The 17,792-nt window shown below is 47.3% G+C and overlaps 1 protein-coding gene and 1 long non-coding RNA gene across 6 annotated transcripts in view; one reads left to right on the top strand and one right to left on the bottom strand.

The window, feature by feature from the left end:
- The window catches only part of LOC116796466, a 44,221-nt gene extending 29,414 nt beyond the window's left edge, over window positions 1–14,807 (top strand). For all 4 annotated transcript variants that reach the window (XR_004360366.1, XR_004360369.1, XR_004360368.1 and 1 more), the window contains exon 2: window positions 2,508–14,807. This is a non-coding gene — a long non-coding RNA (uncharacterized LOC116796466). The remainder of the gene's footprint in view (window positions 1–2,507) is intronic.
- Window positions 3,331–17,792, bottom strand: part of COPRS (coordinator of PRMT5 and differentiation stimulator) — a 147,922-nt gene continuing 133,460 nt past the window's right edge. For both annotated transcript variants that reach the window (XM_032707089.1, XM_032707090.1), the window contains exon 4: window positions 3,331–5,263. In XM_032707089.1, the coding sequence (XP_032562980.1) occupies window positions 4,971–5,263 (293 nt within the window). In that variant the 3' untranslated portion in view covers window positions 3,331–4,970. The remainder of the gene's footprint in view (window positions 5,264–17,792) is intronic.

Below are 17,792 nucleotides of genomic sequence, written 5' to 3' on the forward strand. Positions count from 1 at the left end.
CAAATAATATTTGGATCCGAATCACGGCTCATGTTTTATTACCAAATCAGGGCACAGGGTTTGTTTTCCCTTGACTTGCAAGCCCTAGAAGAAATTCTAGATGAAAATAAGGTGTGGCTTTGTACAGTTCTGAGAGGGTTTCCGGGGTTTTTGGATGCCAGGTTGACTGCTACCGTGGAAAACCATCCCCTGTGGGATGGGTGAGGATACAGGTATTGTGTTGTACTGTATTGTGTGACTCCCCAAGCCTCAGAGTGGCCACACCAGCTGTGTGTGTCCCTGGAGATGGCACATGTGAACAGCTCCAAACATGATGCTTTGCTCCAGAGATCCCTGTGCTGCCACTCACATCTCAGCATTTCAGAGACACTCAACCACTTTGTTCTTTACAGCCTGTAACCAGGAACTGGGGAAAGGATCCCTTGCTGAGGGATGTGATGTTTTTACTGCAAGGGGGGGGGGAAGAAGAAAAGCCCTGAGAGCTTTTCTGAACTCCTGAACACTCTGAAACTCCTGAAAGCCCTCGGGCTTGTCACAAAGCCCCTCTCAAGGGCAGCAGCTTGCAGGGATCCTTGCAAGCCCACCAAGGGATGGGGCCCACACCAGCTCTCTACAGAGAGAATTTATGGGGAAACAACAGAGCAGAATTGTGGGAATCTGCCTGTACTTTCTGTTGGGTCCCCTGCCATGAAATTCAAAGATCCAATAAAAGGGAAATGTTACTCCTTGCTGGAAGGACATGCTGGGCTGGGCTGGGATTTCCAGGAGGACTTGTGAATGAGGGTTGAAAATTCCCAGCCAAATACCTGGCACCTTTTGAGTTGTAAATGTATAGATTTTTTTCAGATATTACTTAAGCTGAAAGTTGTTGAGAAATGAGTAGTAATTCCCTCATTAAAATCCCAGCTTTATTAATTAATTAAAAGCAACTGCTTCTACAGATGGATGTGAGCTCTTCCATGGGGACTTGGGTGCTGTGGCTGAGCAGTTCTGAGTGCCCTGGGGAGCTCTGAGTGCCCCAAGGATCGTGGGTTATGACACAGGAGTGTGGGACGTGCAGAGTCCATCAGCCCTGGGGGCTCCACTTCTCCTGGACAAAGCAGCAGTGCTCACCTGAGAGCCAGTACCATGAGTATCTGCAGGACAAGGCATTCCTGCCTTTTACCCTGGTGGCTGGGTATTCCAGGGCTGCCTGCAGATAGCTGTGCCAGGCTCTGTTTGGTGGCATTCCTCTGTTTGGTGGCATTCCCAGTGAGTGACAGACGAGCCATCTGGCATGACGCTGAAACTCAGCACAGCCTTCGCTGAGGAGGAGCCCGCAGGGATGACAAAGCACTTCCACACCTTCTGCTGCTGTGTGGGCTGGGCACTGGGACTGGGGTGTTCCTGGGCACTGGGACTGGGGTGTTCCTGGGTATTCCTGGGCACATCAGCGTGAGACAGCACAGCCGTGCTGGAGAGAAAGGACCCTGCCAGACCCTGCCCTCGTGGGGATGGACTGAACGGCAGCAAGAAAAATGAGGGACTTTCAGGGGCAGCTGTGTTTTACTAACCCAGTCATAATGCCCCTAAAAATCCTTATTGTTCTTGCAATGGTCAACTGTGACCTCCGGCACGGGGAGGCCTGGAAGGGAAACACGAGCACTTGGGGCTGGGCTAGCACGGAAGGGCAGGCGGCCGTCGGGAAGGATGGCTGGGAAGTGGGAGCAGGGTTTCAGGCTGGGGAAAGTGTTTCTGTTGGAGGGGAACTAAAAGGACGTGGTGTTGTGACCTGTGGTGTGGAGTGTGTGCTCTGTATGGCGTTCAGGGCACGAGAGCTGGAACACAAAGATGGGGAAACGAAACAATCCGAGTGCTTTCCTCCCCACGTCCCCACCAGAGCAAAATGCAGAGAGATGCACAACCCAACCCCAGAGGAACAGCCCTTACCCAAACCATTCCCCACTCCAAATTCCCTGTTTTACTCCTTCAGCAAACTGTCCTTGCAGGTCTCTGCTCATGCTCCTTTCTCTGAGCTTTATTCCTGTTCTCCTTTCTCAGACCAGCCCAGGATGCAGTAATTGCATGCAAAGAAGCAGTTTGTTAAACAGAACCATAATATTTAATTATTTGCCATCTTTATGCATTCTAACACTTCATTTGCATTTCTGAGAGCTTCTATATTTTGAGTAAAAGTTTTTATTTTCATTGAACTCTGCAACAATGTTCAAAGCTTTTATCCTTTAATAACTCTACCCTAGGGTATGGATAGTCAAATTAGTCTGGCCCCGCAGCAGCAATGGGCCTTTCACACTGTCTGCTTGGATTACTCATTCAATACCTTTTGAAAAGGCTTTGTTTATGGCTTTTATGATTTTTATCAATTAATTATATGTTTATCAATTAATTCTGCTTTATATGCCTATGCCAGTAGATTAGATTAGAAGTGCATGCCTTTTTTTTTTTTTTTAAATTGGGTTTTATGGTTTTGGAGCAGGATTTACTCATGTGTTATTTGTCATTCTCAGGAGCATTTCAAGTGCTTTTCCTAAAGCTGAATTCTCTATAAAGGAGAAGTGACTAGAAACCCTGAACTGAGTCCCAGGTCTCGCTTAACTTTGTAAGGCACAGTGACACACTGAGGCTGCTCCACTTAAGGTATGGTATGAACCAGGAGCTGTGGAATGAGTGTTCACATGGATCATCCTGCCTGTGGAATGAGTGTTCACATGGATCATCCTGCTGCAGCTATTCCCGAGCCAGCAGCTGCTGTGTAAGCAGAGCCTAAAAGACAATCCTTGCCCCAGTGACTGTGTGGCAGATAAGACAGACAATGGGCACAAGGAAGGCCCCTGGCTATCAGGGAAGGATGGATACTGTTCAACCAGCTGGGAACAAAGAAACCTGGGCTGCTCCAGGCCCTGCAGGACTGAACCAGAGTGTCCTTCCCTGCCTGCTGGTTCCAGGAACGTGACACTTTGGGAACTGTTTGTGTCAGGACTCCCTGCTTTGACACCTTTGATTTCTGAGACTGCCTCATTTCAGGAAACCCCAGGGCTCCTCTCCACAAGGATTTCCCCATCCAGCAGCTCTCATGTCTTCACTGGATACTGAAATGAGATGGAAGGGTTTGAATGTCCTTGGCAAGATGGGTGGATGGAATTCGTTTAATCTGTTCTGATTCTGGTTCTACCAAGTCAACTGGACCCAATCACCTCCTCTGCTAACAGGCTGCAGAGCAACAATCTACTGGAATATTCTTTGTGCTGAGAACAGGAAGATCTGGAATGAGGGTTTGTAACTTTTTTGGATGAGTTTCTATGTTACAATTTTTACCTTTGATATCACCACTTTAAATAAGAATATTTATTTGTTGAAATAAACACATTTTTTGCCCTGAAATACTGGAACATGCCTCCACAGCTTCTTCCTGCCTCAGCTCTGCTGCTGTGAAGAGAACCCACTTGTGGATTTCAAAGTCAGAAGGACGAGCTGGAACCTCTAACAGAGGATGTGCACAGAGCAATTCCTGCAGTTCCTCCTGCAGCCAGGGCCCTGATGAGTGGATCTTTTCCTTACCTGCTCTAGGAACTCCTGTATAAATGTCTGACAAGCTCTTCCAGGGCTTTATAACTTTGTGTCTCGTTCCTTAAGGCAAGCTGCAAGTTGCCTGCTTATCCTTTTCCATCTTGTATGGCCTCTGTGGATGGAACCCTTCCTGTGTGTGACTGCACGTGGTGGAGAGGAGAGCACGGGGGTTTGGGGCTATTTTTATCTGATGTGTTCCCAAAGCAGCTCTCCCAGTTGCCACACTGCCTGTCAGAGTGGAGGGCTGGTGCAGCAGAGGTCTGTAGGGACACTTGGTACGTGGCCAGGGGATCACATGCAGGATCCCTTGTGCACATCCTGCAGTGGGATCCAGCCCTGCTAGTCCCTCTTTAACACTTCAGGGCATTCTCAGTAGACCCATGAATCCATTTCTCAGTGCCCAGGTTAGGCCACCAAGACTTCAAGAGCAAATCTGACTGGTTTTAGTTTTCTTTCTTTTTAAGGTTCAGCATCACTGAGCACCTCCAATTTAGCTTGAAAAATAAAATACCTAAAATAAAGGTATTTGAAAAGCACATGCAGGTAATCATGGGGGTTTTTCAAACTCAGCCTCAGGTGATGCCATCAGCTTCTACTGCAGTTAAGCACTGCCCCAGACTTCCTTGAAGTTGGCATCCCCAGTCTGTGCAAACCATTATGAACATTAAAATAGGCCCTGCTGAAATAAAACACCCTGGTACTTGCATGAACACAGTTTCCTGAAAAACAGGTAACAGCAGAAGAACTACACCTGAGCCACCATTTGAGCTGCTTTTCACATCTTTGGAAGGTGCAGAGCATCCAGATCAGTACTGGTGTTACCACAGCCCACAGAGAACAGACCCGAGGCAGCAGAGAGCAAAGAGTGCAGGGTGAGATCCCAACAGGGAAAAGAAAAAAGTTAAATTTCTCTTCAGGTACAAGCACTTCTGTTAATGCCTTGCAGGCTGCAAGGAGGCTCCCACTGCAGGGGACACTTGCTGAACTGCCCTGCACCATTACCAGCTGCTGTCAGGGCACAGCTCCTGTCCAGAGCAGTTTAATGTGGTACATTCAGTCAAACAGAAATTGTATGCCAGCCACATAAAACAAGTGCAGGAAATACATTTTTCAGGCAAATTTGTTGATTTCTTTTTTTTGAAGCCCTGTGGTACTTTGCTGTAGTTTCAGATAAATAGCTGCTTCAGTGAGGAAATATAGTTATTTAGGCAAACTTTTATCATAATTTATACCTTTGATTTTCAGCAAGACTGAAGAAATCCAAGCTCTCAAGGAAGCTGTAGCTTTAACAGGTCCTTATTGAGCTTTGTCTTTTTAATTGGCTACGTTTAACTAAGAGAACATTTGCAGGCACTGGTGGAAAAGAAACTGCACCTTCTCCGGTGGGATGGGTGGGCCAGCCTTCACACGAGCTGGACCCTGTTCTGGTGCCCAGTTTGTGTTGCCTGGGCTTCAAAGGTTGATATTTGGTACCTTTTAAAGAGGAAAAAAAACCAAAACAACCCCCCAGCAAAGTGAGCAGACTTCCCCTGAGCCACAAACTCATCAGCTGATCTAGGGCAGTGTGACTGTGCCTTTCTCTGCAACATCAAGCTCAAAAACTTTATGTCATTGGAGCAGGATTTGTCTCTTAACCTGGAAGGCTGGCAGTCAGAAAGTCCTCTCTTTACTGAGGCTGATGCTGCTTTAGATGCACCTTAAGGGAAAAAAAGAGAAAAAAAAAATAAGAACGCCCCCCCACCCAAGCTGTTTCCTGACTATTAAAGAGAGAAGGAAAAAAATTCATGGTATTCTATGTAAATAACACAGTTGGGTGTAATGAGTCAAATCCCACATTATCACTGTCAGTTGTCCTCTTGGCTTTTTGTCATGGTGCCCATGACCTGACTCAGTTTGACAAAACCTGAAGGGGTCTCTGATGACTCATGTACCTGCAAAACCTCCCCTGTACTTTTAAGTTCATATTCCTGTAAACTTCACTTATTCTCCCTGTAAACTCAGATTGGTTCTTTAAGCTCAATAGCAGAATGTTCACAGACAAAGCATGCAGAGAAATTCAGAGATGCAGCATCCAGTTTGTAAATCAGGGTACCAGCAGGCCCATGGAGCTGGGCATGATGCCTTTATTTATTAGTCTGCAATTAAGGGAAGGTGATGAAGTTTCTTCTGAACACCCCCAGGCCCCTCAGGCTGCTCACCTGCCTCATGAGAGAAGCTGAGTGCTACAAGGATTCACTGTGCTCCTGAATCTGTGGAGGAGCAATTTGTTTTCTCCTTAAACTTCCTGTGACTTTTGCCCAGCATTCTTAAAGGAAAAATTAAAGACTTAGTGGTTCCTACAGCCTACCTGCAAATATACTCCTACTTCCACTTCTGCTGATTCATTCACTTCTCCCACAGCAGACTGACATCCTAATTAGTGCCAGCATATCCAAGAGGCATTTTCAGTCATCACACAATGAAGTGGAACAGAAAAGGACCAGTGACCCAGTGGGGCCCAGTGCCATTACACAGGACAGGTTTTGCCCACCAGTCTGTTGGCACTACAGAGGTTCCACGGTCCCTACATCCCAGTTACAGAATATTCTGATATTTATGCCTTGTGCTGTGTGTAGCACCAAGGCTTTTGCTCCATGACGGATGAGAAGCAAATCTGTGGATCCCAGCGTGTGGACTTCAAAGTACTTACAGCTCGCGCTTAATTGGGGAAAGGAAGCCAAAGGAAATCATGTGCATTGGAGTCAAATACCATTTTTAGGAGTGGGAACTGCCTGTGTATTTCACCAGTGATTAAAATAGCCAGGGATGAAGGCACACTCTTGATTAATGGTCTCTCTGTGAGCTGAGGACACGTCCTCCAGAGTCTGGCCCTCCTGAGAGACACCCCTGACGTGCCGCTGGGCCGAGCTCGGTTTAAAGGCACGAGCAGGAACTGGTTGGTTGGCTTTTATCATCCTTGCTGTGGATCAGTTATGTCTGGTGGCTTGAATGATTATCTCCTACGTCTGAAGCGTGTGCTGTGTGTGAGTAGCTCTAACCCAACCTGGAGCAGGGAGCAGTGCTGCATCCCTGCAGCCGTGTTCCCCTGGAAGGAGGTTCCCCGAGCTCTCCCTGGCATGCTGGGCTGGTGCTGCAGTTGGAACAAGACCAACCAAATGATTATTTTAAAGCCACTCATTTTTTCTCTATTCTTGTTCACATTTTGTGACTCTGCTGCTTCTTAAACCCCTGCACGTCCCTCTGGGCAGTGGCAGCTAAACCACTGAGTAGTGGCTTTCTCCTGATGGAGAATCCTGTGGGACACATGGAGGTGGGGGGGAGACTCTGACTCTATCCTGTCCTCATTACAGGACACAGGCTGGGCAGCTCAAGACCAGCTCAGCCCCTTTAGCAATCCCTCCCAGCCAGTCTCAGTGGGGTATGGCTGCAGGGCTGGCACTGTCCAGCTCCCTGATTATTTGATGCCAGAGGGGATGCTCCCCAGAGCTCCAGGAGCAGCTGTGAGCGGGCTCTGAGGGTTGTGGGGAGGGCTGAACCCCACACAGAAGGTGAGCTGGGGGCTGCTCCACACTCCACCCTCTCTCCCTGTGTGGCAAAAAGCACAGGCTTAACCTCTGCGTGCCTCCCACCCCAGCTGAACCAGAGATAGGAAACTCTGTCTGTCTCAGTGGGTTTCTGCAGCACTTAATTGATTTGTGCTGCTAAACACCCCGCAGTAAATGAGTCCAAGGTGTTAAAGGAGGATGGGTTAGTGGGAAAGATCCAGCTGAAGCACAGCTTAGATAGGAACCATGTGTGTGCTGGGACAGAGTGCACCCTCGCCCTGTTCCCAGCCCTGGTCCTGCACAGGGGGATTAATGCTTCACGGAAATGCTGGCTTGTTTGCAGGCCTCTGGCTTGTCCTGGAGCATCCCCGTGGCCCGAGTGTCCGGAGGGATTTGCTGCTGCAGGAAGGAGCCCTGAGTGGCTCCAAGGAATTCCCCATTCCAGCCCTGTGCTGACACCACTGGTTTGCACATTAAGGGTCTCTTTTCCTGCACAGAGACAACAATACAAGGCATTGCTGTAAGAACAACTTGAAAAAGACACAAACGAGCTTCTGGGAATTCCTCAGGTTTTTCCAGCTGCATAGGAGGGTGAAAACTGTCAGCTACAAAAATATTATAGTTTATGCTGTTAAACAAATCATCATTTGTCAACAGGTAGCTGAATTATGTCCAATTCTGCTGGCAGAGGCAGAACTGATTTTGTTCCCAATGCTATTGTATAGTTAACAGCTGGCAGCAAACTGGCAGTGAAGGCTGTGCTGGGCTGATAAATAACCCAACAAGCCTCACAGCAGAAGTATCTCATGGAGCGACTGCAGCTCACGCTGGAATGTGTTGAACAAACGCTTGTTAACAATCTATGCACAGGCGGGGAACTGCTTGATGAAAAGGTACTAGAAAAATGTTATTTAAGACACAGATTTCCTAGGGGTAGCAAAAGAACAAACCAGGTTTTAGGCCTAAGAACACCAAACACAGCAGCAAAGCAGCAAATGTTAGCATTTCTCGCTCGCTGAAACCGAGAGTCTGGTAATAATGAGTGAAACGTCCCAACCAGTTTGAAGATATCAAAGGCAAGCCAGGAAACCAACAGAGAGAAATATTTCTGTATTTGTTTCACAGCCCCCAAATTCTGCTGGACAATTTTCCACTCTTCCAGATGTTTTCTGAGAGAGACATGCTCTGATTTCAAATGCTGTGTTGCTTCTGAGCTGATGAGGGCACACTGTGCCACCTGGGACAAGGCAAGGAGACAAGTGGAAATGCCCCATCATGAGATGCTGATCAGGCTGGAGCCCCTCTTTCTGTTCTTAACACTGCTCTGGTTTTGTCTCTGCTCTGGTTTTGTCTCTGCTTTGCAGACATTTTATTTTTACCATGGGTAAGAGCAGGAATGTGTATGTCTCTGTGAGAGAACGAGCATGGGGCTGCAAGCTTCATCTCAGTGCAAATAATATTTTGGCAGGAAACCTGCAGGAGATTAAATTAGGGGCCTAACGACTGAATATTAAACATTTCAAACTTCGAGTTCCTTTAAATAAGCAGCTACAAAACAAGGAAGAGTCTGACAAAATTAGCAGGTCCAAAGCACTAAAGGAATCCACTAAGGATCACTTGTTTACTAATGCAAATTTAAAAGGACCTTTTTCATTATTTTTATTAGTAGCTGTGTATGTCAACATGCTATTTCCTCAATGCATTTTGAGTCCAGATTAGCTAAAGTTTTAGGTGTTGGCAGACTTGCTACAATGGAAGGGAAATGCCAATGGAATAACTTTAAACATGATCCAATCCCTGATGATTCACTGGATGTGTTAAAATTTCCTTTGAGACCATGTAAGTAATGCAGGGACTGGAGTGCAGAGTGCCTGTGACTCAGCTCTCTGTGAGGCAGCGGGAGGATGTCAGAATTACTCACTGGGACAGGAGGAATCTCATTTATCTATTTATAGGCAAGGCTGAGATGAGCTTGTACCATTAAAGAGCTGAGTTTGCCAGTTCCCATAGGGGAGAAGGAAGGAAAGACCTCGCTTTAGCTGTTGAAATAAAAGCCTCCTTTTTTTCCCCCCATTTCCAGAGCTGATGACTGGCCAGTTACATTTTCCCTGCTTGCACAGGCAGTGCAGGGCTCCTCCTCCTTGTTAGAGGCCAGTGCCCACTTTGCCAAAATCCTGTCTGCTGCACGTTTCTAGGAACACAAGGCTCTGGATTACTGATGCAGTCTCCTACTATCACAACCAATTACATCACATCATGCTTTTTGGCAGGCTATTCCAACACTTCATTTTAAATTTTCAGCCTTAATATCATTTGTTCTTGTGCCAGCATCGTAATTTGGTTTAAACAATTCTCTTCTTCCTCTGATCTTCACCTATCAGATGTATTTACTGAAAACAATCCTATCTGCTCTAGTCTTTGTTTTGAGAAGCTAAACAAATGAAGCTCTTCTAGTCTCCTCTTGTTCTAAACCCTCTGATCATCCTCAGTGCCCTTCTCTGTACCTGCTAATCTTCCTTGAACATGAGTGAACCTGTATCTTCTAGGACTGTGTTTGCCTTTCCATATCAGATCGGTGGCTCACACTTATCCCTCAGAGCAAGTAATTCTCTGTATGTTTTTTTTTCCACCACCCTGCTTTTGTCATTCTCAAGTGAGTAACATGATATTCTAGTTATTAATTTTTAACTGCAGGTCTTTATGCTTTGTCTAATCTATCTCAAATTCTGTCATTCAGTTGATGTTCTGATCCCTCTCTGTATCAGCAAAGCCTGTGTCGTCAGCAAATTTCTTTTTGACATTCCTACAGCTGTGCCAGAGTCATTAACAGAACAAGTAAGACCTGCTCAAGACTGACCCTTGAAGAATTCCACTTTCTAACTGCCTCTGTCCTGCATTTCTCCTTCCCACAGAGCTCCCTGTCCTTTACCCCAGCAGTTCTGCATTTGCCATCCACACTAATCCCCATCTTCTCAACTTCAACTAGTAATTTCCCATGTGGTGTAATATCAGATTCTTGACTCAAGTCTGGATAGAGTAAAATCACCTGTATTTCATTTGTCTAGGAAAAAAAAATCAGTCATCAAAGAGAAATATGAGGTTAAGCTGAGCTCCTTTAATGTGCCAGTTCTTTCCAAATCCTGGGGTGGAAATCTGCCAGTGCACCTTGATCTGAGCACATGGAATTCTTTAAGCTTTTCCTTCCGTCTTACATGTGATAATTTTCATTCCCTTAAGTATGTGCCTACTAGAAATGCTGTCTTTGCCCCGCTGTTCAATATGATCATCTCTACTGAAAATGCAGGCAAAGTGGTTTTAGTTCATTTTGGACCATGTGTAGCCTGGTCTAATCTCAACCCCCTTCTCACTACATAATGACCACATTTCTCCTCTTTTCCTCTTCTGTATTTATCGAGCTGAAACCTTCTGCCATCTGTTTCATTTCCTCTTCAAAGTCTGATTCACAACTTCATTACTGACATTTCTCATTCTACCCCTACATTTTCTGACCTCAGCAAATTAAAACGGGATGACTGAGGCAAACAGTGCCTCCAGTCTCACCCCACCGCTCTGCTCCAGTGCCACCCTCGTGGCAAAGATGACAGAGCAGCTCCTAAAGCAGGTGGGGAACTGCAGGGCTGAGCACTTCACCGGCACAGCAGCGGCTCTTCAGGACCTGCTGCAGGAGCAGTTCTGTCAGTTCAGTCAGCCCTGTGGGAGGGTGATGGGCAGGGGCAGGGGGTCCTCCCCTGCAGTGCTCCCCTCCAGATGTCTGGTCTCGTCCCTGGTGCACGTGAACTGAACAGCCCATTGCTGCCCACACCTTCTGCCCAGGCCTTGCCTGCGCTCAGCTGACTCCGCGTGTGTTTGGGGCTGCTTATTTATCCCACTGGTTTCGGAGTGTTTCCCTTCAGGGTTCGTCCTCCTGCATGTTCCAACGAGTTTTGGAATCCAGTTTCCATCACATTCAACTCCTCAGCTCCTCAGTGCTGTTGGTTCCACTCATTAGTTCCCTTAATTTCTCAACATTTGTCCTTTTTGAGATGAATGTTTGGTGTGTGACTACAGACAGTGCTGGAGATTCAGCCCTAATGAGGTACCTTTAAAAGCTCCTCTTTCTCAACCAGGGTCTTCAGAGGCTCTGGATGACTCAGAGCTCAGCACTTTAGAGACTGAAAGAACTTCACTTGCCTTTCTTGTGTGTGTGAGGCACTGTAACCCTTCTCAGGATTAACTAGATTTTCATTGAAGGACAACTGAGACATAAAGAGCCTAAAGATAACACTTCAGAAGATACTCCACTGTATGAGCTAAGTGCACAGAGGTGAAATACAAAGCTTCCTAACCCCTCTGAGATCACTACAGCAGTCAAACCTTGCTCACCTGAATGCCAGGTGCCTGTGCCAAGCTATTTGCTTTGAATTTTGTCTAGTTTCTTGAAGAAAGCAAAGCACAATCCAGGCTGTGGATTGACCTGTCGCAGACACGCTTAGGACGGGCTTAGCTGAGACTGGCCACACAGGTCAGTGTTAGAAAAGAGGAGCCAAGCCCCCAGAACACTTCACAAAAACGTACTTGTCACCTGAGCACCTTTAAAAATCACTGTCAGGTAGGTTACCTGTACTCAGAGTGGGATTTGAAGCTCAGCAGTCAGTCACCCACCCACTGACTTTCCCTGCTCCCTTGAGACTCGCTCTGGGATCCTGCCCATGGACACATTCTTGTTTCACCTGCTTCCTGAGCTGCAGGACAGCAGCAGCACAGTGTGAGTGACACCACCACAGCACTGAGGCCATGCTGCCATCCTGCAGAGATGGAAGCTCTTCCACTGGCAAACTGGTGCATGTTCAAGCCCCACAGAAAGAGATGAAATGACAGAGAAAAGCAAATTTTTCTCCTTTCCATGAATATACTTGAAAATACTCTGCAGTTGAAGAAAAATATGCCCCTCTCCCAGAGCATGTCTGCTTTGACTGCCCATTGCTCTGCTGGGCACCTACTGACCTTGGCAGGGTCACAGGACTCGTGTTTGTCTAAAAAAGTAACCTCCTTGTGAACAGGCTCTTTGCTTTGGGAAACACAAAGCAGTCTTGTCTTCCAAGTGTCCAAGCCTTCTTTTCACGTCTGTTTAGTCCTTCAGCAGCATTTATTTTTGGCCTTGAGAGAAAAACACAACTCCACATTAAAGGGGTGGTGTCCAGTTAAACCCACAGGCTGCACCAACCCTTTGCTCCCCCTTTGCAGGAGAAGGCAGTGGAGGAGCCCAACAAAGAACAGGAGAAAACTCTATTGCCTGTTGGGCACAAAGCTGCTTTTGCTTTCGAGTGAAAAGGGGCAGAGCATCCTCAGAAGCACAGAAAAACTGGCCAAACAGGCCAGAGCCTGGATGCCTGAGGCTTTTTAGTAATAGTAATAACAAGTCCAGGGGCCACATTTCCATTTGTCCTGGAAAGCCTTTCCAGCTAGGATCGCTCAGGGCAGGGAGACACCGATGTTCCACAGTGTTGTTCTCAGTTTGTGGTGGGTCTGACTCTGGCAATCCCAGACTTTAGCATATCACCTATCGGGGACACCAAATCAGAAACACAGCCGTCTGTGCCTGTCCCACAGTGAGCACAGCCCTGCCAGCACTGCAGGACAAGGCTGTTGGTGCTGTGTGTGGGAGCTGAGGAGGGGCTGCAGGTCACCTCTGCCTCCTGAGACCAGGCCAGCTGCACACACACGTCCTGCTCAAGGCCAGTGCTGAGCCACAGTGCTCAGTGGGTTGTGCTCACCTGTCTGCAGAGCAGGGGTGTTCACACGCCCGTGCCAGCTCTGTGCCCCTCAGCTCCAGCAGAGACCTGTGACTGTGTGTGGCCTGAGGTGGCTGCACAGGGGTCGTCTAAGGGCTCACAAAGCTGAAGCCTGAGGCACGAAGTTCAAGGCAGAGGTCCTGTATGGGCAGTGTGTGTGGTCAAGACCTGCATTCCTTTGGGGAGAGGCAGAGGAGGAGCAGGACTGCATCAGGAGCTTTTTGGGCTGGATCTGCAAGAGGAAATAAGCTCAGTTTGGCCACAACTATGTTTCGGGCTAGCTGTCAGCATCCAGCATCCCAGGTCAGGGAGCTGTGCTCCCTCCTATAGGACTGACTGAGCTGGGCCCCTGAGAACAGTCATGAGAGCACCCTGCTCTCCAGACCTACGGGCCAGAGACCACAGCCCTGCCCACTGAAACCGGGGGGACTCTGCCACAGGCCTGACTCACCCCCCTCCTGCAGCAATCCCTGATCTTGTAGGTCCACTGAATTCAGTGAAATTAGAGCCATCAGGCCCTGGATGTCCATGAAGGCATGGCTGGGCCCAAGGAAATGGAGGCAGCAACTCCTGGACACGATGGAAGCTGAAATCCCAGGAAAGCCTGTGTCTGCCTGACGCTGAGCGAGTTAGCGGAATATTAACAACGCCTCACTCAGAGTAAGTGCTTCTGGATGCCTGGCTGACTTTGGCAAGGGGCACTTTGAGAAGGATAAAACTGCATTTTCATTGCTGAGAATCCTCCTCCAGTAATAAGATGTGCCCCGTGGGATGCTGGTAACATATTGGTATTGTCTGCAGAGTAGCTGGGGGCGAAGGGCTGACAGTGCTCAACCCTACACACGGAACACCCCTCAGTGTCACCATCCAGACCCAGGATTTACAAGCACACAGGCAGCCACAGGTAGGCTGTCCAGCTGTCCTCCAATTACTCTGGGAATTTAGAAAAAAAAAACCAACCCAAAGCCCTAAGTAATTTTGTATTCTTTCCTTTGCATATAAAGCGTCATTAGAATAATTAGAAAAACAGATGCATTGTATCAATAACTGACAAATTAAGAATTCAGTCATGGTTGTTCAGGAACCCACTGCCTCCTTGCAATACCAATAATGATTATTTATAGACTGCTCTGCAAGGAAAGTAGTCCAGAAAAATAGAACTATTATAATGTTAAGCAGTCATCCCCAGAGAGGATTCTAGTGCAAGACGTAGCCGAGATCTCACACCATTTTCTTGTCTCGAATTATAAACTTTATTGTAAGCACTGTTTGTGTATTTTGTACAGAACGTCCCGGTTCCTCTATAACAAGTATCCATTTTATTCCTGCTGAATTTCATTGAACTTGCCCCTGATTTATAAGAGGCAGATCCATATTAGTGCTTTATAGAGTGATCTCTTAGCTGCCTATTCACAAGGCTGTGCAGCCTGGCAGAAGAATGAGCGGAGGGAATGAGCTGGGTGGCAGACGAGCTATTAGTCTGATGATATCACCATAGCATCTGGAGCAGTTACACGCAGCACTAACACAGGGGATGAGAAATTCTCTGCTCTTGAAAAGAGCTAACAAAGAAAACACACAGAGGGTGGGAGCTGTGGAAGAGCCACAGAACACAGAAGGAGCTGTACAATGTCACATCGCAGGAACTGAGAGAGGCAGGAGCAGAATCCTCGTCTCAGCTCTCTCCAGCTTCATGCTGCCTTTGCTCCTTTCTGGTTCTGCATGTGGATGTACAGATCTTTAACTGGATGTTCAATCCAGAAAAAGGAAATAAATTTTTTTCTCATTTGTCAAGAGAACCAGCTTTCTGCTAATTTTGCAAACAAATCCTTTCCCGTGATTAACACCTGTCTCCTCTGCTCAAGACATCAGTCTCTGCTAATAAAGCAAAGTTCTCTTCTCAGAACACGGTTCCCATTTTTTCTGCTAACATTCCTCCTCACAATTGCCCTTGTTTAGCCCTATGATAATTTTATGATGCACTCCCAACATAACTCACAGTGCTTCCTATTATTGTGTGCCACAAGTGTTTACAGAGCCATTTTTGTGGCAGATACCAGCCCTTAGACATTCCACATTTCCTGTTTCACTGGAGCCAATCACTCACTGTTCAGTGCTGGGATGCAAGTCCCTAATTAATTTATACACAACGAAGCACTTCAGTCACTGCAATGAAAATGTGGTGAAGAGCAGCCCATTAGCAAAAATTGGCTATCAAGCATGGACAAATTATTTCCTTTTCATGTTTCCATCAATATTAAGATTGATTAATCATCTTTCAAAAAACCCTTCCCCCAGTGCCAAACTGCCTTTACACTTTTCCACTAGTGCTGCATGGGACACCTGGGCCAGTCTGGCTTCCTCTCACAGCAAGGAAACCTCTCTGATGTGCTGAGAAGAACTGGGTTTTCACCACCACAGGGGACTTCACAACTGGTCCAACCCCACTCATATTCTCTTTATAGACTCAGAATATAATAGCCTGGTTTTAACAAAAAGAAATCAAGATTAAACTCAATATATTCTGAAGGAGTGAAAATTCCTAGCAACAGCTGAAAGGGAAGTGGAATCTATAAATGCCTCTTTCATCTTTATCAAATTACTATTCAGTGCAGTTACATTTATTAATAACAACATTCCTTGAACCACATTGTAAAAATCCATTAGCAAGAAATGCTTTAAAATGTTCAACAGGCTGTAACAGATGATTTATCAAAAGCTGTATCAAAAGCTGATCCGCTTTGTGAGCAGAGTGGGCATTTTCATGGGCCACAGAGCTTGGCAGAGGGACATTATGGTATGTTCAGAGATGGACAGTTTGCATGGCATAACTTAACTTTTTAATTCCATCACCTCCATTAGAAAGGGGTAATGCCAGCTCACAGTGATCTCAGAGGTTTTTCTTCATCTCACCTGTGTGTGTTCCCACCCCTGAAAATGCTGGTGGGCATCTCAAAGTCATCACCTGTGGTGTCTGTGACACGCTGAGGTACCAGACTGCTCTGAATCAGGGTTGGAGAGAGGGAACCTGTGAGAGTAGATCTCTGCTCCCAGAGGAAACACCCTCTGACTGTCCCAAACCCTGACAAGGGGAGCCCTCTAAGGAGTAGTTTAACTGTCCCCAGGAGGGTCTGACTGGGGGGCAATCACTGCATTGTTTTCCCTTTCAGCACACCCTGCATTGGCCCTGCAAGTTCACATATTCCCTTCATTTCTTTACTTGTTTTTTTAAACACAGTTGGGATGTCCATCACTGCTGAGTAATCACTGTGGAAGGGCTGGATATTGACCCTGGATCCAGGTGATTCTGTCGGCATCGTCACGCATCAAACTGCCAGGCCCGACTATTGTGCACACCCCACAACACTGAAGGTTTGCCCAGGTCCTGGGGGGATCATTCCAGAAGGACTGTGAGTTCTCTCAGTTGCTTCCAGCTTGCAGCAGAGAACAATAATGGCACAGACAGTCGCCACTGCTCCGCTCATTCCCCAGCCGTGACTGTGGCTATCGCAGCCTCCCGCTGCAGCAGTGTAAGGAGGGTTTTGATGACATTTTCTTTGTTGCTGCAGAAGGCAAAGCCTGAGTCAGGGATTACAGGGAGAGGGGGAAGGGGCAGGAGATGCAGTCACAGCCGGGGAGGGAGTGAAAAGGCAGCTCTGGGGTCTCAGTCCTTCTGGCCGCATGCAGGTGGCCGTGGGTGCATTCGGTTTTCGCTCACCTGCTGACAGATCAGGTTCCCTCTCCAGATTCGATAATTCCCTACATCCATAAAGAGATGCCTGAGGCAGGTCAGATGGTTTCTGAGGCAGATAACACAGTGCAGCCCAACTCCCTCTAGAGTGAGAAGCTCTCTGCACTGGAAGCTGTGTTTAATTCCCCCAGGCCAGCAGACAGACCTGTGCCACAGAACAGCCTCCCCCTCTCATGTTCGTCCATTCCCCCAGGGCCTTCCAGTTAGGAGCACAAAACAGTGGCAGAACAAATTCGTGGCAGAATGTATCTTCTGTAATCACACACGAGCCAACTTGTTAGATCATTTTCTGTCCCAGCTGAGATTGCAGCTCCGTGATCACTTGTGACTGAGCAGAACTAGAGAACACGCAATTACATGGGCCAGAGCACAGACAGCGGTGGCTACAGATGCTGGTGCTTAGCTGGGAAAGTGCAGCACATGGTGGGAGGGAGGGAGGGAGAGGAAGTTGGAAATGAAGTGTACATTCCACCTCATCCCCACTGCAGAGCTTTGGGCTTTCAAGCTGGAATTTCTCAGGTGTAATGACAGATTGTGTGGCCTGAAACACCATAAGCTGTGTCAGTGCTCGAGCCTGGTGGGTTCAGCTTGCCCAGCCAGATGAAAGCAGCCTGGACTAACCCTGGTGAGACAATACTTGGCATCTCGCAGGCAAAATCATTCTTGGCTGTAACATCCCCCTCCTGGTTCATTTTCTGTTTTCTGTTGTTGACCTCCAGTGATGGAGGAAAGGGGCTGGACAGGGAAAGGAAAAAGAGAAGGCAGTGGATGGTGCTGTGAGCAGGAGAGGAGCCTGAAGGAATGGGAGAGAGAGGGAACAGCTGTGGGGCTGGGAGGGAAACAGAGACAGGGGAATGAAAGAGATATGCTTCCCCCTGGGGAGGATGGGTTGAGCCAGTGTGAACAAAAAAGGGCTAAAATGAAAGGGAGGAAACCAGAGAAGAGAAGAAAGATGGAACAAGGGAGATCACAGAGAACAACAGGAAGCAGTGCTAAGAGGACAGAGATGAAGGCTGGGGCTTGTTGGGGAAGAGCAAACAGAGAAAAAAACCTTCAGGAATATTGTGCAAAAGACAGAGGGAATTAGAAAAAAAGTCCAATGAAAATGCCAGCTACCCAGCTGGTGTAAGTGAAACT

Source organism: Chiroxiphia lanceolata, chromosome 19 (assembly GCF_009829145.1).
Source record: "Chiroxiphia lanceolata isolate bChiLan1 chromosome 19, bChiLan1.pri, whole genome shotgun sequence".
NCBI lineage: Eukaryota > Metazoa > Chordata > Aves > Passeriformes > Pipridae > Chiroxiphia > Chiroxiphia lanceolata.